General features: G+C 31.8%; 1 protein-coding gene across 1 annotated transcript in view; it reads right to left on the bottom strand.

The window, feature by feature from the left end:
- Window positions 1-24,833, bottom strand: part of LOC143065126 (phosphatidylinositol 5-phosphate 4-kinase type-2 alpha-like) — a 52,429-nt gene extending 27,596 nt beyond the window's left edge. The window contains exons 1-7 of the mRNA XM_076238494.1: window positions 24,562-24,833; window positions 18,719-18,816; window positions 13,617-13,713; window positions 10,936-11,088; window positions 2,564-2,710; window positions 1,451-1,489; window positions 642-755 (exon numbers count right to left, since the gene is read on the bottom strand). Of these exons, the coding sequence (XP_076094609.1) occupies window positions 642-755; window positions 1,451-1,489; window positions 2,564-2,710; window positions 10,936-11,088; window positions 13,617-13,713; window positions 18,719-18,816; window positions 24,562-24,672 (759 nt within the window). The 5' untranslated portion in view covers window positions 24,673-24,833. The remainder of the gene's footprint in view (window positions 1-641; window positions 756-1,450; window positions 1,490-2,563; window positions 2,711-10,935; window positions 11,089-13,616; window positions 13,714-18,718; window positions 18,817-24,561) is intronic.
- Between the last annotated feature and the right edge of the window lie 2,665 nt (window positions 24,834-27,498).

A 27,498-nucleotide genomic window follows, 5' to 3' on the forward strand; every position in this document is an offset into this window, starting at 1 on the left:
CAATATAAAGCCATAGCAAAATTCTTCTACACAGTTAAGATTTTATCAAGTATTTCATAAATACCTCAATTAGTTGCCCACATAATTTGTTTTCATGTACATTTACACTGACTAGGACTATATATTAGATTTATTAGTTTTTCATAGGTTTAAAGATATTTCATTCATAAATTTATCTATGCAGACACTTTCATTTATTTTGATCCCTGTTTATTACATTGTGAAACTGAGTCTTCTTTTATTTCTTCTGAATAAGTCATATTCAAAAGATTTTTCATTTTTGACATTTTGTCAAAAAAAAATCAGACATGTAACTGAAAACATTGAAGGGGATTTTCCGGTAATTGAGATATCCCATTTTGTAAAGTATTGGATAAAATTATAGTCGTTGATATTTAATACATTAGAAATATAATGTAGAGTATTTCATCTTTGAAGGTCCGATTTCTTACAATTTCAAGATATAAGGCACATTGTACATACTGGATTAATTTTTACTAAACAAAGTGCATAAATAATCATAAACTCAATTTATAACAACCATTAATAAAAGGTGGCAAAGCAAACATATCATTTAGGAAGACATAGAAAACTGACATTTTCAATCCTGCAAATTTGTTCTTCCCGTAAGAGTAATTTACCTCTGCATCCTTGGTAATAGTTGTCATTAGTTTATCTTTTGTATCTTTACCCAGGAATAAAACAGCTTCATCTCGGATAAAATCATTGTCTTTATATGTTGGTAAGTCTTTAGACTGTAACAATAAACATCAAATTATGCAAATTACTTGACAAAATGGCATGTATGATAATGAACTATAAAACGTATCATCATAATTGAATTTGATTTACTTGTGTTTAGGGGTAGAGATGATAGATATGTTTCTAAGAACCAGTTAAAGTGTAGATTGCAAATAAATTAGTAACTTTAGAGTGTACATTATCATATTACAGTTACAGTATTATTTGAATTACTTGATAGTTATCAAAGACAGTTTTTTGTCATGGCATTCTGTCCTAACAAAGTCTTCTTTGTTTTAACATATATGTAATGTTTTAAAAGGAATTGAAAGGTTTTATAATGAAAGAACTTAAGACTGAACATCTTATTACAACATCAAGATGTGTCTAATGAACAAAATTACAGCTGACTGCATTGAGTGTGTAGGTAAAGGTAATATCTTTGGTTAGCTTGCTTACTAGCTGAACCTTGATGTCCTTACTATGTTAAGTAAACTACCCTCCTTTAAGAGTGGACTAGTCAGACAGATAACCATTCTATCTCTCTGAAGGACTAGATTACTTCGAAAGGAGGGTGGTATACCTTACATAATAATGACTTCACAGTTCAGCTAGCTAGCAAGCTAACCAAAGGTATTACCTTTAACTACACACTCAATGAAATCAGCTGTAATTGATATTCATTGACTGGTGATTGAAGTAATTTTACCTTTTCTTTATCACTTGCATGTCTGTCTACAGTTGACCCCTGTAAATATAGATATGTATATATATAGTTTAAAAGTGAAAAACACAAAAAATCACATCTAAATAAAACATTGTTTCTGTTAGCGCTTTCACCGCATCTCATGCGGTTCATCAGATAGAATTGTTATTGTTAATGGTAATGACTTGTGACGTTACGTTATAGTATATATATATATACACACAAATATATAATGCTTCTAAAGATTGTTTATTTTAGGAAGGAGATAATTAGGTAACACTCTATTTAATTTTCATAATCATATACCCACAGAAAATTATACTTCTAAAATAATCTTTTCTAGTTTCACTGATGACTGTCAATTGAGTATAAAATATGTGTTACAATACTTGTAATGTCCATAAGCTACTATTTAATATGTTTTTTGTAGCATTGTAACTCTAACTGTATAAAAAAAATAAACAAGCTCAAATGTATGAACATGTCGAAAGAACAGTTTTTTGTATTTATAATACATGTTTGTTTGACTGTCTTGAGTTGCTCATCATTTGGCCTTACAAAGAAGTTTCTGATAGACTTGGTAGCATTTTGGACTAAAAGGACTTCTAAAGAAGTAAATATTCTTGCATGATATGAAATGTCAACTATGCCACCATGGTCAATTATTTGTTTTTTATTAGAGACTTCAAACATGTTTGAATTTTTGCATGTTTACATTGCTCATTTATCTGGAAATAAAAACATTATCATGAGTTCTACAGATTTTGATTGGCTTTTCACAACTGTCTCTCTTGTGAAAACTTCAAAATAAGGAACTTACAATTTTTTCATGTATATTTTCACAAAATCATGTTTTCTGAGAACACATTTTTTATTTAGGGTCCAGCTGAGACCCACCTACAGTCGCTGCATTGAAGACCCATTGGCATCCTTCAGCTGTTATCTGCTCTGTGGTTGGGATGAGGTCTCTTTGACATATTCCTCATTTCCATTGTCAATTTTATTTTGAACTTTTCATGACCACAATTGTGCAATCAGGACAAGAGATCAAATCTTGTAGTTGGAAGGTATGTGTTTCATTTTAATTTTAAATCGAATAAACATATCTGCTCTTACCTTCAAATCATATTTTTTGTGAATTGTTAACCTCGGACTGAATACATTTCTCATAATAATTAAATAATGTTCTACATCATTAACTGTAATTCTGTACATTCCAAGGTAATGTGGTAATAATGTGTGAGCATGAACTTCTACTATGTACTGAAAGTAAACAAACATAATAATGTGTGAGCATGACATTTTACTATGTACTGAAAGTAAACAAACATAATAATGTGTGAGCATGAACTTCTACTATGTACTGAAAGTAAACAAACATAATGATGTCTAGGCATGAACTTCTACTATGTACTGAAAGTAAACAAACATAATAATGTGTGAGCATGAACTTCTACTATGTACTGAAAGTAAACAAACATAATAATGTGTGAGCATGAACTTCTACTATGTACTGAAAGTAAACAAACATAATAATGTCTAGGCATGAACTTCTACTATGTACTGAAAGTAAACAAACATAATAATGTCTGGGCATGAACTTCTGCTATGTACTGAAAGTAAACAAACATAATAATGTGTGAGCATGAACTTCTACTATGTACTGAAAGTAAACAAACATAATAATGTGTGAGCATGAATTTCTACTATGTACTGAAAGTAAACAAACATAATGATGTCTAGGTATGAACTTCTACTATGTACTGAAAGTAAGCAAACATAATAATGTGTGAGCATGAACTTCTACTATGTACTGAAAGTAAACAAACATAATAATGTCTAGGTATGAACTTCTACTATGTACTGAAAATAAACAAACATAATAATGTCTGGGCATGAACTTATGCTTTTTACTGAAAATAAACAAACACTTCATATTACAATACAGAAATTATCTCGTCAACAGTTAGGGTATTTTATACCATTTGAATTTTGATTCAATATTTGTTCCTCTTAAAGATATGACCTTCTGTTACAAATAGCTCCAAATCATATTTCAAGTTCTTTTTAAAAAAATTGTCTTCGCATTATAATAAATAACTAGAACACAACCCCCAAATCGCGGACATATATAATACAGCTTGTGAACTGTTGTAGGATGATTTTTTGTAAAAGATATTATGTATGGAGAATTTCATAAAAGGTATCAAAAGCCCTCTCCCTTGTTTCCTTTCTGTTAAATTCAATTATTTTCGTGTTTCTGGCCTCAGACCACAATTATTCCCTTCCTTTGCTACAATGCTTCTTTTGCTAAAAGTCAAATCAAATTAAAAATTTGCACCGTTTCAAACATGAAATAAATGTAACTGCTTATATATAGACCATTATTAGTCTAATAAAAAAATGCTTCTAGGACAATCCATCAGTGCCTTTTGTTTTGAGAGCCTTATTAACATACCAATGGTAGGATATGAATCATGTTTAAATGTCTTAAACCGACTTAGGCTAATTTGAGGGGTGGTCGGAGGGGTTCTGATCCCGAAATCCCGGGCTTAAAATCATGAAATCCCGAGATGCAGAATTTAAAAAAAATCATATCCCGAAATCGAAAAATATATTCCCGGATTCCGTAAGGATCAATTCCCAAATTCCGAGCTTAAAAACACCCGATCCCGACGCCCCAAAAAAGGTCCTGCCTCCCTCTAATCTCTACCTTACTTTCATTTTTGCCAAATCACTATTTTCCCTTTGAACCATAAATTTCTATGCCCCATTTATGGACATTATGTTTTCAAGTCTGTTCATCCGTGCGTTCGTTCAGTTGTTCGGTCGTCAATCCGTCCGTCCGTCTCAGGGATGGGCACGATTACTGACAAATGTAATCGATTAATAATCGATTACATGAAGGATTTTTGTGCAATCGATTAATAATCGATTACTCAAATTTTAGTATGTAATCGATTACAATCGATTACTTTATCAAAAGTAATTACATTACTTTTCGATTACTGTCAATTACATACTTCAACATTTCAACAAAAAATAACATAAGTAAAACACAATTATATTGCTCAAAATTTGTAAAGTGAAAATAAAGATCTTTACAAAATGCATCAATCAAAGCATTGTTTCTAAATTATAAGCTAATAGCTGTTTTTAAGATCAAATCTCTTGATGAAGATTATAAATATTTAAAAAAATCTTGAAATTTTGACTTTTAACATCAATGAAACATGTCATCGCATTGTAATAATCACTTATCCATAACTAATTGTTTTTTCAAATATTTAGCTTTTTTGTTTTTACTCTTTATATATAAAAATATAAAAAAAAGTAGAATAATTAATTAGTTCAGCTAATTTTTAAGATCAAAATTTATTTTTATAATGACATGCATGATTTAAACCTTTTGGTTGGATAACCACCCTAATTAAAGATTATTTAACTGCCACTGGAGTACAATTTATAACCTGGGGCTAAATATTGTAAATTTACTTCTTAATTAGACATTTATAAGATAATTGAAATAAAAACAAAGTATGTTTGTTATTGATTAGAAGACTTTGATCTTCTCATTAATCAAGGCAAGAATTTTGTTAAGATTTGTAACTTCTTCAATCAAATTATATACAAAATATATTTATAGTGTCAAAGGGATACATGTATCTATTTCTAAAAAGAATTGCTATGCATTGCCATTGGTTCATTGTAAAAGGATTTTGTGTTATTTTTTAATTTAATTTATATACATGTAAATCATAAAAATTTAGAAATCAACTGTTTATCTATTCTAAACTTTAATTTCAACTCTGATTGAAAATGTTGTTTTCAGGAAAGTTAATACAAATAAGCTTACTCCTTTAAAAAAATGTAGTACAGAACTTAACAAAAGACAGACACATTTCTTATTTAAGATCAATTTTATTATTTCAAATCTATTTTCTTTTCAAATATTAAAGCTCTTGAATTATTGACAAGCACATTCATCCATTTGTTTCAAAAGCTAGATATAAAGTAAATTTAAGAAGGGGATCTGGTTACTCATAAAAAATTAATGCAGCTTGAGACAATAGAAAGATATAATTTTTTTATCTATACTACAGTGATAACATACATATTTTCCTCTGAAATAGGTTATTTTTCATCAAACTATTTTACTAAAGTAATCGAAATGTAATCGAAAAGTAATCGATGATTACATCCAAATTTTTGCTGTAATCGATTAAATTACGATTACATGTAATCGAAAATGTCTTCGATTACAGATTACTGTCGATTACTTGAAAAAATGTAATCAATTACAATCGATTACGATTACAGATTACGATTACCCCATCCCTGGTCCGTCTATCTGTCTGTCCCGCTTCAGGTTAAAGTTTTTGGTCGAGGTAGTTTTAGATGAAGTTGAGCATGTTTTATTCATTAATATATATCAGGGTTCGAAATAAGCGCTATCCCGCTTGCCCGAGGCAAGTAAAATCTGCAGCGGGCAAGTGAATCTCATCACATAGTTGTCCGCCGGGCAAGTTGAAATTTTGTGTTAGTGTTTCATTCTATCATGTCAATTAATATAATAATATATGCAATAGGTCTTAACCATTTATTGTTAATGAATTTGTGCCAATAAAATATTTGTAGAACTATGTCAGACGTAATTTTGTACGATGTACAACTGTGTATTATTGTATTGTTATTTTCGCCGTCTTTATTTATTTCATATGCGCATGCCAGGAAAATCGTAAACATCGTAGTTTGTCCCGAATAATTCTATTGGTCAATTCCTATGCGTAAGCCAATGAGCTTTAGAATGTTCAGTCGCACCTGCTCGGGGATTTCCGCAATTGTGAAAGGAAGTCGATACAATGATCCAATCAGAACGCGTTTTGCAAACGACTTTTGAGTTGATTTAAAAATGAAAGTAGAAAGAAACAAATGGAAAACTTTTTAGTAAATTATGTCCCCCCTTTAAAAAAACTTAAAGAATCCAACGTCAACAATGTAAAATAAATTATAATTGCATTGTTTAGAATGAAGCATATTTTTTACAGGAAATTTGACAATTGGGTCAGTTTCTACATGTACATCTGAAATTTTTTTGTCACTTTTTTCTGTAATTTTAAGTAAAAGTTTTTGTTTAAAAAAGGGTGTATAGAAACTTGAAATCATCTGCCAGGAGAGGTCTAGAATGCAGGATTTGGCACCATTTATCCCAGAGCTTCTGGGGGCCTTAAGCGGCCCCCAGACCCCTAGCCGTAAGTGCAACGAGCCATGCTCGTCGGCGCGGTCGGCTGTGCCGTCCGCATTAGTCGGACAAGTTAACAGATACAAGGGCAAGTTAATCTAGATATTGACTTGCCCTTTGGGCAAGTCAATGGTCTTTTCTTATTTCTACCCCTGTATATGCAAGTGGTATGACCCCTTAAATAGTAAACATTTTAAAGAAAACAGCAGACAGAATCTATGTTAGTATAGAAAGTCCCTGACAGAATACAGGGAGCCTCTATATATTAAAGTAGTATAATTGTAGTTTACATGTAGATAAACGCCGAAAATAATTCTCATCACTAAGGAGGTATAACCAGATGCTCCGCAGGGCGCAGCTTTATACGACCGCAGAGGTTGAACCCTGAACTGTTGGGGCAAGTATGGACACAACATTTAAGCTGGATTCAGCTCTAAATTTGGAATGTGATTAAATAGTTGACACAGCATAGGTTTCAGACACGGAATGAATGTGGTCTTACTCAAATGAACTTAAAATATTTTTTTGCCTTTGAGTAATTCACTATGCTGTTGAACATTAATCCTCTCAAAAAAATGTTTGAAGAAATTTTCTTTTTATTTATGAAATCTGAAATGAGAAAAATTTAACCCCCCCCCCCCCCCATTTTTTTTTCACATCCCCCTTTCCCTTTTTCCAAAACTGATCTCAATTCAAATTTCTAATGAGTTTGCAACAATAACTACTCATTTAAATACATCATAAAATATTAAAATGAAACAAAAGGTGCTTGTTATCACTGAATGGTAAAGATTGTTTTAATTTATCAGTTGGTAGTAAAAGTGAATATACTTTGTATACTGTATAAAACAATGATTGAAGTTGATTCAACTACTATTCTGGACAAAGAAAGATAACTCCAATCAATTGAAAATTTCTTGCTATTGCACAATATTGTGCAATTAGATATTTCTTGCTATTGCGCAATACTGTGCAATTGAAAATATTTGCTATTGCACAATACTGTGCAATTGAAGATTTCTTGCTATTGCTGAATACTGTGCAATTGAAAATTTCTTGCTATTGCACAATACTTAATATAATAATTTTGGATCCTGATTTGAACCAACTTGAAAACTGGGCCCATAATCAAAAATCTAAGTACATGTTTAGATTCAGCATATCAAAAAGCCCAAGAATTCAATTTTTGTTAAAATCAAACTTAGTTTAATTTTGGACCCTTTGGACTTTAATGTAGACCAATTTGAAAACGGGACTAAAAATTAAGAATCTACATACACAGTTAGATTTGGCATATCAAAGAACCCCAATTATTCAATTTTTGATGAAATCAAACAAAGTTTAATTTTGGAACCCGATTTGGACCAACTTGAAAACTGGGTCAATAATCAAAAATTTGTAAGGGTTCCGCGGAACCCAGTGTCTCGCCTATTTTTGCTGTAAATCACAGGCTCAACAACAATGAGGAAAAAAATCAATAAAAATATTCCTCTTGTTACTATTTTATGATTGTAAGAAAATCTAAGTCCATTTGAAAGTAAATTACAGAAAAAAACAGAGTAATCTTTTTACAAACTTTACTTCTGGATACAATCTTATGATCATAAATAAGGTTATTTCCAAGTTTGGTACAAACCCAGGATAGTTTAAGAAAGTTATTTAAATTTTAAAAACTTTAACCACAGAGTGAATGTAATGGTTCCCTGCAGAAAAAACTAAGTCCATTTATAAGTAAAATACGGAAAAAATTGAATTTTATTTTTACAAAATTTTCTTCTGGATACTATCTTATGATCATAAACAAGCTTCTGTCCAAGTTTGGTACAAACCCAGGATAGTTAAAGAAAGTTATTAAAATTCTAAAAACTTTAACCACAGAGTGAATGTAATGTTTCCCCGCAGAAAAAACTAAGTCCATTTATAAGTAAAATACGGAAAAAATGGAATTTTATTTTTACAAAATTTACTTCTGGATATTATCTTATGATCATAAACAAGCTTCTGTCCAAGTTTGGTACAAACCCAGGATAGTTTGAGAAAGTTATTAAAATTCTAAAAACTTTAACCACAGAGTGAATGTTTTGTTTCCCTGCAGAAAAAACTAAGTCCATTTATAGTAAAATACGGAAAAAATGGAATTTTATTTTTACAAAATTTACTTCTGGATACTATCTTGTGATCATAAACAAGCTTCTGTCAAAGTTTGGTAGAAATCCAGTATAGTTTAAGAAAGTTATTAAAATTTCAAAAACTTTAACCACAGAGTGAATATTTGTTGACGCCGCCGACGACGCCGACGACGACGGAATGTAGGATCGCTTAGTCTCGCTTTTTCGACTAAAGTCGAAGGCTCGACAAAAATCTAAGTACATTTGTAGATTCAGCATATCAAAGAACCCCAAGGATTCAATTTTTGTTAAAATCAAACTAAGTTTAATTTTGGACCCTTTGGACCTTAATGTAGACCAATTTGAAAACGGTACCAAAAATTAAGAATCTACATACACAGTTAGATTCAGCATATCAAAGAACCCCAATTATTCAATTTTTGATGAAATCAAACAAAGTTCAATTTTGGACCCTTTGGGCCCCTTATTCCTAAACTGTTGGGACCAAAACTCCCAAAATCAAACCCAACCTTCCTTTAGTGGTCATGAACCTTGTGTTTAAATTTCATAGATTTCTATTTACTTATACTAAAGTTATGGTGTGAAAACCAAGAATAATGCTTACTTGGGCCCCTTTTTGGCCCCTAATTCCTAAACTGTTCAGACCTCAACTCCCAAAATCAATCCCAACCTTCCTTTTGTGGTCATACACCTTGTGTCAAAATTTCATTGATTTCTATTAAATTATACTAAAGTTATTGTGCGAAAACCAAGAATAATGCTTATTTGGGCCCTTTTTTTGGCCCTTTATTCCTAAACTGTTTGAACTAAAACTCCCAAAATCAATCCCAACCTTCCTTTTGTGGTCATAAACCTTGTGTAAAAATTTCATAGATTTCTATTTACTTAAACTAAAGTTATAGTGCAAAAAACCAAGAAAATGCTTATTCGGGCCCTTTTTGACCCCTAATTCCTAAAATGTAAATACCAAAACTCCCAAAATCAATCCCAACCTTCCTTTTGTGGTCATACACCTTGTGTCAAAATTTCATAGATTTCTATTCACTTTTACTAAAGTTAGAGTGCAAAAATTAAAAGTATTCGGACGACGACGACGACGCAGATGACGACGCCAACGTCATACCAATATACGACCAAAAACTTTTCAATTTTTGCGGTCGTATGATAATTGTGGTTCTTGCGATCTAAACACCATGATATGAAACACGAAAAATAATTGTCCACTCTTTGGAGGTATAATAGTTGTGATTCTTGCGATCTAAACACCATGATATGGAGAACGCTCTGAATGGCTTATTCATTTTTCATTTTTTGTTATCTATCATACTATTGGTTGTACTTGTGTCACATATTTTACTTATTTTAATATATATGCAACTGGTATGACACCTTAGATAGTAAACGTTAATATTTCAAAGAAAACAGTAGACAGAATACAGAGAGTCTCTATATATATGGAAGTAGTATAATCGTAGTTTACATGTAGATATTAAAACGTGAAAAATAATTGTCCTCTATAAGGAGGTATAATAGTTGTGGTCTTGCGATCTAAACACCATGATATTGAGAACGCTCTGATTGGCTTATTTATTTTTCATTTTTGTTATCTATCATACGATTAGTTGTATTTGTGCATGTTTCTCAAACCGGAAGTCTTATCTATGACTAAAATTCAGTCTGATGACGGAATCATATCCGGACTCCTTTTTTGTCGTTTTTCTCCCAAAATAACTCAATCTGAATAATCATAAGAATGGATGACAAATGTGACTATGCATGTTACCTATAGGACAAAGAGGCATGATGATTGATTTATTGTGAAAGGAAGAGAAGCGACACACAAAATGAGGTCTTCTTGTTTAATAGTATAGATAATAATTTTATGTTTCACATGTATTCATGGTAAAAAATAAAAGGTACAAGATGTTGAACTATGCTATTTGACTATTCTGCTTTCATTCTGTTTAGTTGTTTTAACAAGATAAGGTTGTTTTCCTCATCTAATGATATTGTTAATTGTCTTCCTTACCATGATGATATTGGTTATTATCTCCCTTATCTGATAATAATGTCAATTATCTCCCTTATCTGATGATATTGTAAATTATCTTCCTTACCTGATGATATTGTTTAAGTATGTGATGCATTTGTTCCACTTCCTCAGTGACTAGACTTTTAATGAAGTATTTTTTATCATGAGACATAAACATCCTTGCACCACTCCTCCCTGGAGAATCAATCTCAACTGGTTGTTTGTTGGTCAATGAATTCTGTAAACAAAATTCTAGTTTATAAATTGCATTTGAAGTCAATTTTCCGTATAAACTACCAAGGTATATCCTGACACATTTAAAAAAAAAATTAACAGTAGATACATGTAGCTGCTAAAGCAACAAGAAAGAGTGCACATGACGAAAAGTCTAACCTGTTTTACAGATTATGATAAAAATTCAGCAATTTTTCCATTTGTAAAGAGGCAGAACTCTTAAACAGTAAAAGCGGGGGATAAAATGTTATGGCAACATTCAATGTCTTGTTTTAAAGGGGCACTGGCTGTCAAATTCATGGTCACCGATTTGACTCAAATTCTAATATTTGATTTATAACAATGTAAAACATTTATTTAAACTATCAAAAGTCTAAAATAAACAGTTTACAGAGCATGGGGTAGATAATATATAGGTTCGTTTCGTCCAGACGCCATCTAATTAACTATTAATTTGACCTCAGATGATCATATAAGCAATGTTAACATAAGTAAAGAAATGAACAGATTAAACCAACACGTGCAATTGGATTTTTATAGGTCTGTTTGATTCTATTTTATAGATTAAAAATAGATGTTTCTCATTGCTTTCAACCGTATAAGAATGATTTTATGTGCATCGAATTAATAATTAAATGATTGACCGTAGTTTCACTTTCATTGTTGACATTCTTTTTCTTTAAATAACCAGTACATGTACAATGCATGCGTTGTCAATCTCTAGCTAGGGGTTAAATTGAAGTTCACATGAATACGGATTTAAAGAGGTCGACTCATTCACTTGCAAGTGAATGACTAATTATCAATGTTTCTTAGCGTAATTTGACAAAATTGAACCTTTTTGGCTGCAAAAAGCGAGTTGTTATTTCACTATTTCACTTTCATTATTGATTGAACAAAAAAAAATCAAACGTTAGATTTTTTATATATCTCGTAGCTAGTGCCCCTTTAAGGGCAAACAAAGGGAAAAAATAATGAAAAATTAATCCAATTTAAGTATTTGAAGATATATGCAAATCTTATAAGAATTATCAGTTTACAGATTCTTCTTGAAGTCTCTCCTTCACTCTCTAAAGACTGTTGCCTGTTAAATGTATCTAAGGCCAACATTAAAAATATCTTTGTTTCCCCTCTCCCGACTGAGGTTGTTAGGGTATGGGTAGGTAGGTAGGCAAATTATTTTATTTTATTCCTTGATATGGTTTTCTATATTGAATTTGTACAAAATTCAACAGGTAAGACTCAAGTCAAGAAAAGTGGGGTATTCCCTGTATTCTAATTCAGTGTACACCACAGTTTTCTGGTGTTAAAAAAACAGTATACAGGGACCTTCTTTTTTTCCCTATTCATTTAATTTAATGAAATCTACAAAAGCGCACATTCTACTTGTGATACTAATGCCTATTGATAGCAAGTGTTTTTTTAGTTAAAAAATCAAGCTTATTTCAAGTCTAATTTGATGCATAACTCACAACAAAACAATTCCTTTGTTCACCAATTCATACCTTGATCATCAATTATGAGATGACAAAAAGATACATGTATGTTAATCACTTGGGAATTAAAATTCAATGAATAAAAATTTTCAATAGAAGTGAACATAATTCAGTTATGTTCAGTTACACCTGGATCATGCAGCTTGGTCAATTGATTCCCAAACAAAGATTTGTATGTTTTTTTGGAGTTCTAGAAGAAACAAGGCTTCCGTTTATATTCATGTTTTGTATTTCCTAAAATACTTTTAATAAGTATTTACGAATTCTACTGATGCAGGTATAACGTTAAAACGTATCCTTTTGTAATTTTCATGCCATAAATTGAAAAAGGAAATCTCATTTAAACTGTTTTTTTTTACACCAGAAAACAGGGACGTTCCCTGAAAGCAGGGAATACATGTATCCCACATTTCCTGACTTGTGCCCAACCTGTTCAAAGACAAAGTAGATAGATTTTAAGGCACGAGTCAGACCATTTTCACTCAAAGTCTTTAAGATTTTATCCTTTAAACAGGAACAGAGGTTAGACACAAAGCAAATCAAGATGCACTCAGCGGATTGAAAGATGCTTCATTTTTTTTTTTTTATTTTCAAAAAAAGATCACCCTTGCAAACAAACAAATCGTGTGGGAAAGCATTTTGTTTGTTTTCCTTGATTCCGAATCATGTAGACCCTTCAATGCAAAAATACCTTGATTTAAAACGCTCATTGACAACAGCATCGGAAAGGTATCCCCAAAACCCAACGATCGTTGACTTCAGCATTGGAAAAATATCACCAATAACCAACATAGCAAAAAACAAAATAGTAGACAAGAATGGCCAATAAAATTTTTCGGGTAGCAGTGATTTTACCGGGTCGGTCGTGTGAGGGGAAACAAGCAATATTTTATTTTTGGCCTAATTCTTCCATGCAGAGTCACTAGTAAAGTCTCTCTAGCATTTTCTTTGTTTTAACAATTTTTCTTTTATGAAAAGTGGTTCACTAATATTTTGAGCTTGATTTCTGAGTGGAATTATGTTTATTAAAACTTACCATATAATCATGATCATCTATATCAAATCTTTCGCGTAAATTTCTGAACACAAGAGGGCAATATTCTTTGACCTTATAATGACTAGGCATTATATCTCTAAAAGAAAAAAAAGACATATATTCATAATTAGTGTACAGCAATAAGATATAAATATTTAAACATACATACATAAAGCACAAAGAGTACAAAGGCAAGAGTTGTGATCTTTATGGATCTTAAATAGATAAAAACATTTTTTTTATGTCAGCTTTATACCTGTGCTTGGAAATGAAGTGGTTACCTCAACTGATTATTAATGTCACATAATAAAAATTTTAAAAAATTAAAAAAAATTGAAAAATTGCAGAAATTTCAGTCTATCAATTGCTGTTGTAACCTTGAGTCTTGACCATTGACCAAATTTACTCAAAATCAATAGGAGTCTATTTCACACTAAATTGCATTAAAATAGCTACCAAAGATTGGCAAAGAACTTATCTATGTCTAAAAATATTGTCCCAAAACAAATCTTTTTAAAATTTCAGTCTATTCATAGGTTCTTTGAGCATAACTTTTGACATAGTGAACCAAAAATTAATACCCGACTTGTCCTTTCCAGGGGGGGCATATCTTCAAGCTTAATTCTGGAAAAGTTTCAACGTGTCTTTTGATTTAAAAATTTTTGGGTTGCTGTCTCATTGACATTAACTTTATACATCCTTTTATTCATATACATGTATTCTCCAAGTTGCCTTAAGTAGCCTATATAATATCTATACATTAAATTATTATTGACTATGTACAGTATGATCAATACACATGATAAAGTAGCGTATTAATTCTGCTATACAAGGTCCAATTATTACCCAATACCATGTGGTAACAACTCATCAATTATCTCGTCAATTTAATCAATACAATCATATAACTCCACAAGAACCTTTAATTGTTTGTCTGGTAGTTGCAAAATAAATGTGTGTTTCCCAAAATGTAGTCAATACACTAAAGGGTAGTTTGTATTTCAACATAAATTACATGTTTAAAGGTAAAATTCTCTTTTACAGACTCTAATTGACAATTATTTATATGTCAGTCTTAAAGAGACACCGGAACCAAAATAGATTGATTTAAGTGCAGTCACTGCAATGGAAAAGTCTGATAATATATCTTGCTGTTTAAATTGAGATTAAAATATCATATGCACTCAACTCTGCCAGACATTTTTTATTAATCCTTTATCTGGAGTGTTCTAAAATGTTAAAATATTAAGTGATATAAATATAAAATTCTTGATCAAGACTTTGGATTTTCCCCGATCTCTCATAAGATGGCAACTTAAATTAACATGACATTGAACTCCCTTTGAATTCATGTTTGTTAACAGCAAGAAGTTCTTAATTAAAAAGATAAATTTATGAAGTTGTGTCAGAGTATTGATCCACTAAATAAATAAAGTTCTATATAAATCAATCTCAATACAAAATATGCCAGACAGTTGCATGTATCATGTAATTCCAATTACCTAATTTTGTTCTACATGATAAAAACAAGTTAAAATTTCAATGGAATACAAAATGGTTTCCATCTCTGAGATAACATTAATCAATATCAAATTCAGCCTTTTCTTCAAATTGTATTTCCGATTGCTTTTTTGTTCCATTATTTTCAATATTTTGCAAGTTGTTCTATTTTCAATATTCTAAAGACAATGGGGTCGACAAACTAGAGGCACTACAAGTCTAATAGTAGATGTATATGGCAATTTATCTTACCTCCTATACATAACTTATATTGTAGAATATGATTGGTTAAATGACCATGTGAAGACCGTATATATTTCATATGGGATAAGTTCACATGGTTTATTTCAATATGAAGTCAGCAGTGGTGTAACATTCCTTTGAAAAAAACAACATTGAGGAAAAATATATAAGGTTTCAACAGACAAAGAAATTGATTATGAACAATTGAAATAAATTCATAAAACACATTAAGAGCTAAGGAGTTGTTATTATTGGCATTTGCCTTTGCATGGACCAATGGAAGCGGTTTCTTAATTTTAAGACTTGATCCCTTTGATAGACCACTAGTCTAAATGCCACATTATAAGATACATGTAGTCTGTTATATAAATAAGTTACACCCAGAATGCTATGGAAAGCCAACGGGGTCATAATTCTTAATTCGTAACTTGTAGTTGTGTAATTTCATAATTCGTAATGCGTAAATTGTCAGTTTGTAACTTGTATATCTGTAATTTCAAAATTGCTAATTCGTAAATTGTCGATGTGCAACTTGTAACTGTGTGATTTCAAAATTCTTAACGGTAAATCGTAAATTTGTATATTGATGTTTTGTAACTTGTAACTTGTAGATTCATAAAATGTCAAAGTGTTAAATGGTGTCGTTGTATTATGCTAACGACTATTATGACGACAGATGGCGCTCGGTTTCTTCTTCTGTAAGTAGGAGCTCCTCCATATGGAATATATACCTAACTAATTTAAATCAATTATATACAGCACATACATATAATAGAAAACAAATAGACATAAAATACATTGTTTGTTTTATATGGCATTTCTAATTTCTACCAGGGACTCAGTTTATATAGAGGTGACCTCGAATAAACATATATTATATTTACTCTACTCGTCACCAAACCTTGGACCGTATTAAGGTATATATATACAGATGTGTCGCTGGAATGGGCTCCTTGTCAACTTTGCAAATGTATTACTGTCCCTTGGCAGGATATTTCTTCTTAATATTTGACCGGGTCAAAATTAAACGAAATACATGAAATATAAGACGGAGCTGGAAAATTCATACTTATATCAGTGTTTTCGGGTGCAAATATTTGACTGAATGTATGATGGGAGAAATAGGTGGACACCTATTATTTCTAATATTATAAGCTAAAATATTAGAATTTCAGAAAAGAAATGTAATTATCTAAAGATTTATTTATTGTACGAACAATCTTTATTTTTAAAAAAAATGCCTCTTGAGTAATGAAGATAACAAATGTTTTATATAATATTTGTACCTTGCATGACAAATTGAAAAATTATTTTAAATGAGTCACTTAGTTAATGTATACTTTATACCAAAACTGTATATGCAATATTTTGTAATAAAATCTTAAGGAACCAGAAAACTAAAATCTGGCTTACGGAAGAGGTCTATGACGATAAATGAAAAATAACATTCACCTGGAATTTACCTGTAAAAAAAATGAAAAACAAAATCGGCGCAAATGCAAAACGCCGCGCTCAAAGCCAAACATTTGAAATTCGAGGATTTATAAGTACCGAAACCGTTAAAGAGCTATAAGACAAAAATACCTAAGATAAATAGCCAAATTCATCTTAAGTCAACTTTGCCCGAGGGAGTTGAAACCTTAGTTTCTTAATAATTTCAAAATTTATAAACGGACAATTTCAGAAAAGTTTGTTAAATCATGTCAGTACCGAAGTACTGACTACTGAGCTGATGATACCCTCGGGAACTGATAGTCCAGCAGCAGAGGTATCGACCCAGTGATATAAAAAATTGAAAACAACACGTTTAATAATTTCATGCAACAGAAGGCCAACTCAACACCAGGATTCCTGATAAGAAATTCGAGATATTGTCCATCGTATTGCAAGGAAACCTGTCAGGTCAATAATGGGTTATGGTCAATTGTTTGGAACTTACACATCTATGAACATCAACAGGCTTGAAAGAATACACCGACAACCTGGAAAATTTATAACAGTAGACTACAAATCCGGAGAAGATGGTTGCGTCTCAAATACGCTCACAAAACTAAAACTACAAGACACTCAAGCCAAAAGCTAATATTTCTGTACAAGGTGGTTGAGGGAGTATTTTTTTTATATAGAACCAGACAATAAAAAAAAGTTCGTTCAAAAAGAACAATTGCTGCCAAGGGATTTAACAATTATCCGTCATGAAATGTTGTGATGAACAGGTCAAGAACTACACAAAGTGTTTTAAGATCTCAATGAGCAAAATACTACAATAGTCTACCTCATTTTTCTTCAAAACAGTACTAATAATCGAGTGGAACCACACAATAATATATATTTATATCTGTCAGCCCTAGCCCATCTTGTCAGAATAAAATGGTCCGATAGTAGCATTTAGGATTAACAGAAATTGTTGATTACTAGTACCTGGGTTTTCAAGTAATGATGTAGCCTGTTATAGACGACTATATGTGGTATTAGATATTCTCATTGTTATAGACCGTAAGTTGCTTATATTTGCTTAATTGCATCAACTTTATTTAAACTTTGGTGGATAGTTGTCTCATTGGCAATCATACGGTTTATTAACACATCTCCTTATTGTATTTACTTGAATAATTCTGTCGTTTTATTCCGCTGATAAACGACTATTTCTTTACCCTCGCATTTATGAGAGATCTATTATGTGGAGGGACTGAACTATTCGGGATGTATTTTTATATAGTTTACGTTTTTAACGAAACGCCACCTGTCGTCTTCAGCAAACAAAATAAAACTGGAGTCCTGTGAACAAGCATTCTTTATTTTGCGGCATTTGCTGAACATAATTAATTTAAATTACTAGGTATATCTGCTTATGAAGGTGCTCCTACTTACAGATGGCTTATATACACGAAGAAGAAACCGGGCCATCTGTCGTCATAATGATTGTTAGCATAATCCAACGACAACATTTAACACTTTTCACACATCGACATTTCACTAATCAACAAGTTACAAGTTACAACACATCTATATACAAATTGACAATTTACCGATAAAGAATTTTGAAATCACACAGTTATACAAGTTACACATTGACAATTTACGAATTAGCAATTTTGAAATTACAAATATACAAGTTACAAACTGACAATTTACGCATTACGAATTATGAAATTACACAACTACAAGTTACGAATTAACAAGTTACGAATTAAGAATTATGACCCTGTTAGCTTTCCATAGAATGCTAGTGACCTAATATGATACAATGTATATGGAATTTACTGACCCCATTTATAACATTTAAGGTCACTAGCACACATTATATAGCTACATGATTCCTGAATGTGAATTTCATGAACTTTCTTATTTGTACTTACTTATTAAACATGTGGTTGTCTACTTTCACTTTACTAAAGGCTTTAAAATCATCAGGCATGAGCATAACTGGTACCTTGACATGTTCCAACCCTGTAATCTGTAAACAAACAATAAATATTTGTGACAAATCCTTAATCTACCAGAAGTGTTTTTTTTATTATTCATTATGAAGTTTTATCATGATGAATAAATAGCGGATAAAAACACCTTGACCAGCCCGCAGTTTATAAAAGAAAAGAAAATAACAACAACAAAATGAAGAAGAAGGGAAAAGGGAATTGGGTAAGGAGAACTGTGGCTTACAAATTTCACAAGACCTTTAAAAAATCTGAGAATAAATTAAATTGCTGAACAATTCATAGGAAAAACACCAAGAACTTACTGATTGAAGTCTTGCTCATTTGTTTGCAAAATAAAAGATGAAGGGACGCTTAGTTGGCCCATTAATGTCCTGCAAAACACCAAGCTTATCAGATGAAAGAAAACAGTAAAATTAAAACAGGTGTTTGTGGAAATGGACAAAATATTAATTGCCTTCTTTTTTTTTTCGGGGGGGGGGGGGTAATATAACAAAACATCAGGATACTGTTCAACGGTTACAGTGTACTTGTCATGGTATTTACAATAATTTAGTCTTATTTGTAAATATATTTTACAAAATATCGTTCTGGATACTACATTTTGATTTTAAACAAGCTTCTGTCCATAAATATTTCAAATAATTAACCATTAAGTGAATACTTGTGGATTCTGCAGCCGCCTTCAGAATGTAGGATTTCTATGTCTCGCTTTTGCGACAAGGCTCGACAAAACCCCAAAAGACAGTTATTCACAAAAGTGATCAAAATTAACATTTTTTACAAAATTTAGCATCTTGATATAATCAGTTGACAGAGAACACATTGTCATGGCTTGTGTAAGGTGTGTTATAAAGCTACATGTATCAACCGTTGTTGACTGTACTGTGGTATTGGTACAAAATATGTAGCATGTTCTATTGAATGTGTGGAAAAAATGACCATTTATATGTTTCCTTGTGGTTCTTATGTGTCTTTATAAGTAAAAGAATGGTTTTGTCATGTTCGACTGTCTGGTTGGTGTTAAAATTTTTGATGGCACAATGTCTGGCAAGAACTTACAAAAGGCTATGGATAACTTTATAAAAATTGAAATATAATCAGCTAATGTACACTGTAGGTAGTTTTAAATTTGTTCATCATGTTTTAACACTACTTGTACTGGTGTTATGGTAGTTGTTACAAATGTATGATATCTACATGTAGTTGCTCATCTTGTTTGATTGCTTGCTCTATTGTACATTTGTACATTTTGACCCAATCTCCTTCATAGACGTACAAGTTTTCCATCTGTGAACTTCTTGTGGCAAGTGCCACCAGGGTATGGGATATCATTTATATACTAATTAGTAATAGAGCCTATAGTCCAAGATTACTCGAATGTCTGAATCAATGGGTCACTGTATACTGTCTACTAAATTTGAGAAAATAAAGGGTGGCAGGTAGGTGAAACTTACATAATGAACAAATTGATGCCTGATTTATATAATTCCAAGGCCATCAGTTGGCTCCAGAAGCAATGAAGCAGCGATTCTATTTTGGTCAGGCAAATATCCACTTTTAGATATGGGACGAGCTCTGGCGTCCAGCAGCCCCAGCTTGTCTGGCAAAACAGCCATTGGACGTCAGAGTAATCTCAGACTATAAAGCCTATAATGTCTTTCGTCAACTTAAAAAAAATATTGTGGTAGCAAGTAAAATCTGTAAAGCATTGGGTGACATGTTACAATGTGTGCAAAGGAGTTGGGTACCATTCAGAGATATTTACTAGATCTAACTTTCGAGAACACCCTAGTATTTACTATTATGATTAATCACCTTATTCATGTTGTTGGTTAAACTAACAACCAGTGATATTAAAATAATACATGATTTTCACCTTTTTTTATTTTCTGGTTTTGTTTTTCTTTTATTTGTCAGTCCGCAATAGGACGCAACTTCCTTCAATAAGACAATATGTAATTTACAGCCCTGATGAACAAGAAAACACAGAAGAATATAAACGGAAGTTAGAAATCATTTCGACCTTTATTGCAAAAACAGGACGTTTTGACTTACCCGACATTCGCAACCTCAATCTTAACAGCAAAACAAAATTAAAGTACATGTACATGGAGGAAGATACACAAACCAATGGGAGATAACTCCAAATTACCCTAAATAATTGTTCCCAGATGTGTGTAAAAATAAAATCTATGGGTGACCTCTGATTACGGCCTTCTATTAACTTGTTAAGTCTCAGAAGGTTCTGATTGCTTTTGATAGATATTATATGAACATTCATGATTCTGTACATTATAATTTTCGGGAATACGATGAAATATTTGAGGTACAAACAAGGGTTTGAAAGTTACATTCGTCTCAAAAAAATACAAGGGAACGTTATACAGCCATAAAATATACTTTTTTATTAAGTTTAATATATTAATTAAATAATTAGGTCCAATAAAAAAATCTAGATAGCTGTGTTCATATCTAAATTAATTTTTATAAATAACGCTCCTTTTTGTATATACAGAGTTATTTCCCTTGCATGGTCAACTTTTGGTTTAGTTTTGATTGGAAATCAGCGGTGATAGTTTTTTTTTTTTTTGCATTATACAGCCAGTTAATTGCAATTTAAAGATGGTTCAAGCACTTGCCTTTGCACACAAGATAGTAAGGATACTGAATAATGTGGTTTAACAACAATCAATATATGTATTTTCAACATTTTCAACTAAAAACATACATAGGAATCCATGCAGTAGTGGCAGTTCACTTCCAATGCTATTCACATTCAATGCATTTTGAACTTCAGTCCTGAATGAGATTGGTTTACAGATTTCACTGTATAAATATTGTAACTGATATACAGATATGAATTTACTTTACTTTTATACATACAATTTACAAGTATTTACAGTGATCTGACATAATTATTTTGTTTGAAATTTCTCGAATAAAAATAATGTTATATTATTTTCATTGTTTTTCAGTGCAACAGGTATTTTAGTCTTGTAGAATAATTGTTAGAAGGTTGTTGTTTATTTTTATTTATAAGCATTCACTATACATGCTATATAAGAATAAGAATATTTCATTAAATAGAATGTTAATGAAAAGGGAACATTCTAAAACTATCATGACTATACAGACAGATGATATATTTCAAAACCTTTATTGTCTCTCATGATGGTACAACTGATTTTTATAGTTCGTTTTTATCATATGTTGTACTGTCACAGGTCAGGGGGAGGATTGGGCGCCCACTAACATGTTTAACCCCGCTGCATTCTGTATGCATGTGCCTGTCCAAAGTCAGGAGCCTGTAATTCAGTGGTTGTCGTTTGTTGATGTGTTAAATATTTGTTTTCTGTTCATTTTTTGTACATTCATGTAAATTAGGCCGTTAGTTTTCTTGTTTGAATTGTTTTACATTTGTCATTTCGGGGCCTTTTATAGATGACTATGCCGTATGGGCTTTATAAAAAAGAAGATGTGGTATGATTGCCAATGAGTCAACTATCCACAAAAGACCAAAATGACACAGACATTAACAACTATAGGTCGCCGTACAGCCTTCAACAATGAGCAACGCCCATACGGCATAGTCAGCTATAAAAGGCCCCGAAAAGACAATGTAAAACAATTCAAACGAGAAAACTAACGGCCTTATTTATGTAAAAAAATGAATGAAAAACAAATATGTAACACATAAACAAACTGTACGGTGACCTATAGTTGTTAATTTCTGTGTCATTTGGTCTCTTTTGGAGAGTTGTCTCATTGCCAATCATACCACATCTTCTTTTTTATACACACACAAACATGTACATTTGTATATAAAGAGTAATATTCATATTTATATTTTGTTTCTTTACATTCAAATGTTTATAAAGTTTTACTTTACATTTTCAATATACCAACAGATGCTCTGAAAAAAGGAATATATAAAGGTATTGTCATGTTCTGTGACTTTGGACGATAGAATTTCATGAGAGTGGTTGACATTTTCATGCTTTATGCTTCTATTTTGACCAAAAAACTTAATATGGAGGATTGAAATTGGCTAACAAGATGTAAAAGAAGCAATATAAACAAAACTATAACCCAAATGATTAAAAAAATATATTTTATTATTTTTTAAAGAGAGGAATCAGTTTGTCCAGAATAGTAGAAAAAATACCAATTCGAAAATTTGTTATTTCTTCGTTGTTATTATGTGTATTGATAAAAGTGACTGTTTTGAAAATGTCTTCACAATGGCTTTAAAATGAGGTAAAGTTTTCTTAGATCAGTTAATTTAAAAAAAATCACTTTCCATACCTACATAGCAGTCAGCATCCTACTTCGTCAGAATTATCTCCCCATTACGCCAGTTCATTTTTTACAATCGTAGAAATGCAAGCCATTGTAGGGATGACGCGCTACCAATTTTGCTCATGAAAACCGATAAATTTATCCACATTGCACCATTACGATCCTTATATATCAGTTGTATTTTAAAAGAAAAATGTATCAACTAGCTAATGAGCATCAGTTAATGATCTTGTCTGCATTGATTCAACTTAAAACTATTGTCTGATCGGTTGTCAGGTGGAATTTTCGAAAATTCATAAACATTTAAAAAAATTCTAATTAAAAATCTCGTGGAAGGGCAGACTAGATTTTTTTAGTGTATAAAGACTATAAACCCTAGTTTTCACACACAAAATATTATATTTTTTTCAAAGATATGCATTTTCATCATCCAACTTGAAAGACTGTCGTCAAGTACTTTCATTAAAAAATAGCTACATGTATTTGAACACACCTTCTCTGTTTTTGTGACTCATTAGATAGGTATTTCACTTGACCCATATATTTCATCTTTTAGTACTGTTATTTTTTTGTGTTATAAAGTCAATCTGTAGCTTTGATATATAAAAATAATAGAATCTGAAGTGAGACGATGTATGAAATAATCTTACTTTGTACGATATCAAGACAAAATATTCAACTCAAACACGCCCTAACATAAAAAGGTGCACTCGATTTTTTCTTTTCGATATAATTGTTACCCATTTTTAGGAATTTTTTCTTGAGTAACATAATGGAAGGGCAGACACGAAAATTTTTGAACTAATAGATTGATATGTTATAGGTCCGTGGTAATTTTTTCAAAAAAATCGGAGGTTATGCATTTTCTTCATCCAACTTGAAAGATACCCATGTCGTCGACTTGAAATCTAATTGTTCTGCTTAACTATGTACTAGATAAATTGAAAACTTATCCAAATGGTGTTTTTAAAATAAAACACCTCGTAATTGAGAAGAAAATTGTAATTTTCTTTGTTTCTATTAACTTTTAAATTTTTGTCACTATAGTAAACAGTACACATTTATCGCCTTCTCTAACAAAGAGCTTCGATTCTTTTGTTCTATTTCAACCGGGTTTCCGACTGCATAGGGCGTAAATTATATGCATCAACGAGAACAGTTGTGCCATAAGATTGAGGATTGATGTCAATTTGATGACTATTTATTTGGAAATTCAGGGCAAATCACTTTTTTCTGGACAAGTCAAATTTACACAGTTTAACATGCCCAGGGATAAGTGCTCACAACAAATATTTCCACTCCCCTGCTACAGTCATAGTGGTTGTAGGATGTTCATCCCAAAAGGGCTCAGCAGGATGTACATGAAGTAGGTTTGATAACGTGTGAGAAAATAATGTGTATGGCTTAGATCAGATTTTTCATTCTTAATATTTTCAGAAGAAGCTAAAATATCAGAAACTAACCGTATAATTTATTCCCCACATAAAAACGCTCAGCTGTGGATCATTCGCACGGAAAAGTTTCAACTTAGGTGTAACCGCTTTGAATTTAGGCTTCATTTTGGCATTTGCCATAGTGCCTTGCTTTCTAATTGCACTCTATTGTACAAAGAACACTTTTTATATATCCTGTCAAGGTGACATCAAATTCATATTACGATCTGACATTAATTCATCTTCTTTTCCAAGCTGAATCATTTCATTCAACATCCAAAATGGCGATAAAAACAAAGTACGATATCCCAATGTGCAATTTTCCTTCACAGGGGAGGCAACTCTGACAACAAAAGATTTCAGTGCAGTTCGACTATTCATACATCCTAACATTTAGAACCTGAGACATGTGTTATAGTAGTCTCAGTTAAAACTAAGCCTTTTATTTAAAGAATGATCGAGAATAATTGAAGTATAAAAAGAAGTAGTCAAGTTGTAACATATTGTATCAAGAAAAAGTATCAGTATCTAGATAGTATTTGCAAATTATGTTTCCGTTCTTCTTGTAAAACAGGGTAGAAAAAAGTATACTGTAGAATTTTAATGAGATAATGTATGAGAGATATTATGTGTATTATAAATATTTTTCCTCTGTATATACTTTGTCTCCAACTAAAATATCATATTTAAAAATATAAATAAATAATAATTATTGTGATTTAGATTTATTTCTAATACACAAGATATCACCGTGGAACTGTTATTTTGAATATTGTTACTTGGACATAGATAATAAAAGCTATTACATCTATGATGAGACTAAGGATTTGTATAGTAAATAGTTATCAATAGTAAGACTATACAAATCCTTGCTACCGACTAATCATGATATCAAAATGTATTACAGCAAAATGCATTGAGTGTGTAGGTATAGGTACTATGTTAGGTTAGCTTGGATGACGACCGTGCATGGAGTCATTATTAAGTTAGGTAAACTTCCCTCCTTTTAAAGTAGACTAGTCCGACAGAGACATATGTAACCAATCTATCTGTCTGTAAGACTAGACTACTCATAAAGAACGAAGGTACGTAGTATATCTAACTTAGTGAATTCACGGCAGAGGCGGATTCAGGGGGGGGGGGGGGCAGGGGCCCGGGCCCCCCTTTTTTGGAAAAAAATTGGTTGCTTTTATAGGGAATCACTGAAGCGTGACTGGAGCGGGCCCCCTCTTAGGTCAGTCAGTGGGCCCCCACTTATGAAAATTTCTGGATCCGCCACTGCACGGTCCAGCTAACAAGCAAGCTAACCAAACATATTACCTTTACCTACACACATAATGCAATTTGCTGTAATTAGTCCCAGGTTATATATATCGCCGTTGATATAAATATATTTACAATAAACTGAGAATAAATGGCAAATGAGTTTTAACGCCAAAAAATGCATAGTTATAAGAATAACTCAGAAGAACAAAGAAGTGAGAGATACACCATAAAAACTCCACGGACATACACTAGACAATGTTGATGCAAGCAAATACTTAGGCGTAACAATCAGCAACAACCTATCTTGGGATAGACACATTGACAATATTGTAGGCAAAGGAAATAAAATATTAGGATTTATCTGAAGAAATCTAAAAGACTGCACAAAACCAGTGAAAGGAGCAGCATATACAGCCATGGTAAGACCTTCAGTAGATAATGCCTGCACAGTTTAGGATCCATTGAGCCAAAAAATATTAAATCATTGGAACGAGTTCAAAAAAGAGCAGCAAGATTTGTTCATAATAACTACTCAGACCGAACACCTGGCTGTGTAACACACATGGATAAACAATTACAGTGGGAAAGCCTGGAAGAACGTATAAAAACCAACAGACTATGTATGCTATTTAAAATCCAACATGGGCTTATTAATATAGATAGACAACAGTATCTAATACCCAATGACAGCCGGACCAGAGGTATAGGTCACTTTTACCAAGAAAGAACAAAAACTGAAACCTTTGAACAGTCATTCTTCCCAAAAAACATCAGTGATTGGAATCAACTTCCAGCTAAAACAACATCAGCTGACTCGATAGAGGGTTTCAGAGCTGTTCTGAAAGCAGGCTCTGGAAGGAAGTGAACAGCATAGAGTGTATATAATTTTAATTGTAAATTGGCGAATGTTTTAAATGTATATAACTTTGAGAGGACTTGCTGCCTTGCCCGGCAATGCGCTAAGTTTTCGTGGGACCATACACATTCAGTATGAATTCGGTTCCTTACTTGGAAGAAGAAGAAACTGAGTATATATCTCTGGTTATAAGTAGTATTTTGCTATTCACATCATTGATATAAAATTATCCTTATTTTATTAATAGCGGGTTTCAAATATACAATCAACTCAGAACATTGATTCATTAGACGACTGATAAATAATAACATAATATGATCAAGCATTCAAACTGAGCCAAAAATACATATATGAGATAAGACTGCCTGGAAGTCCTAGCTTGTACGTTTCGTATGAAGAGGTCAATACCGATTTCATTCATTGGTTCTGTGACATAATATAAAGGTTAGTATATAAAAAAGAAGATGTGGTATTATTGCCAATGAGACAACTATCCACAAAAGACCAAAATGACATAGACATTAACAACTATAGGTCACCGTACGGCCTTCAACAATGAGCAAAGCCCAGCTATAAAAGGCCCCGATAAGACAGTATACAAGTCCCAGATTGGTTTTTATATGAATAAAACAACAGTTGTATGTATGTTCAAATCGATCCCTATTTGCCCAATTTTGATACTGACGACTCAAACTTTGTGTCATTTAGTTGAAATGAAACAGTATTAAATTCCCGGCATATGTGGAATCAAGTAATCAAAACAAAAACTGTTGGGTTATAATATGACGCCGACCATTATATTCTTAATCGATTTTTTTCTGATATGAATTTGTGTGGTACTTTTT

The sequence above is a fragment of the Mytilus galloprovincialis genome, chromosome 2 (genome assembly GCF_965363235.1).
Source record: "Mytilus galloprovincialis chromosome 2, xbMytGall1.hap1.1, whole genome shotgun sequence".
NCBI classification, from domain to species: Eukaryota; Metazoa; Mollusca; class Bivalvia; order Mytilida; family Mytilidae; genus Mytilus; species Mytilus galloprovincialis.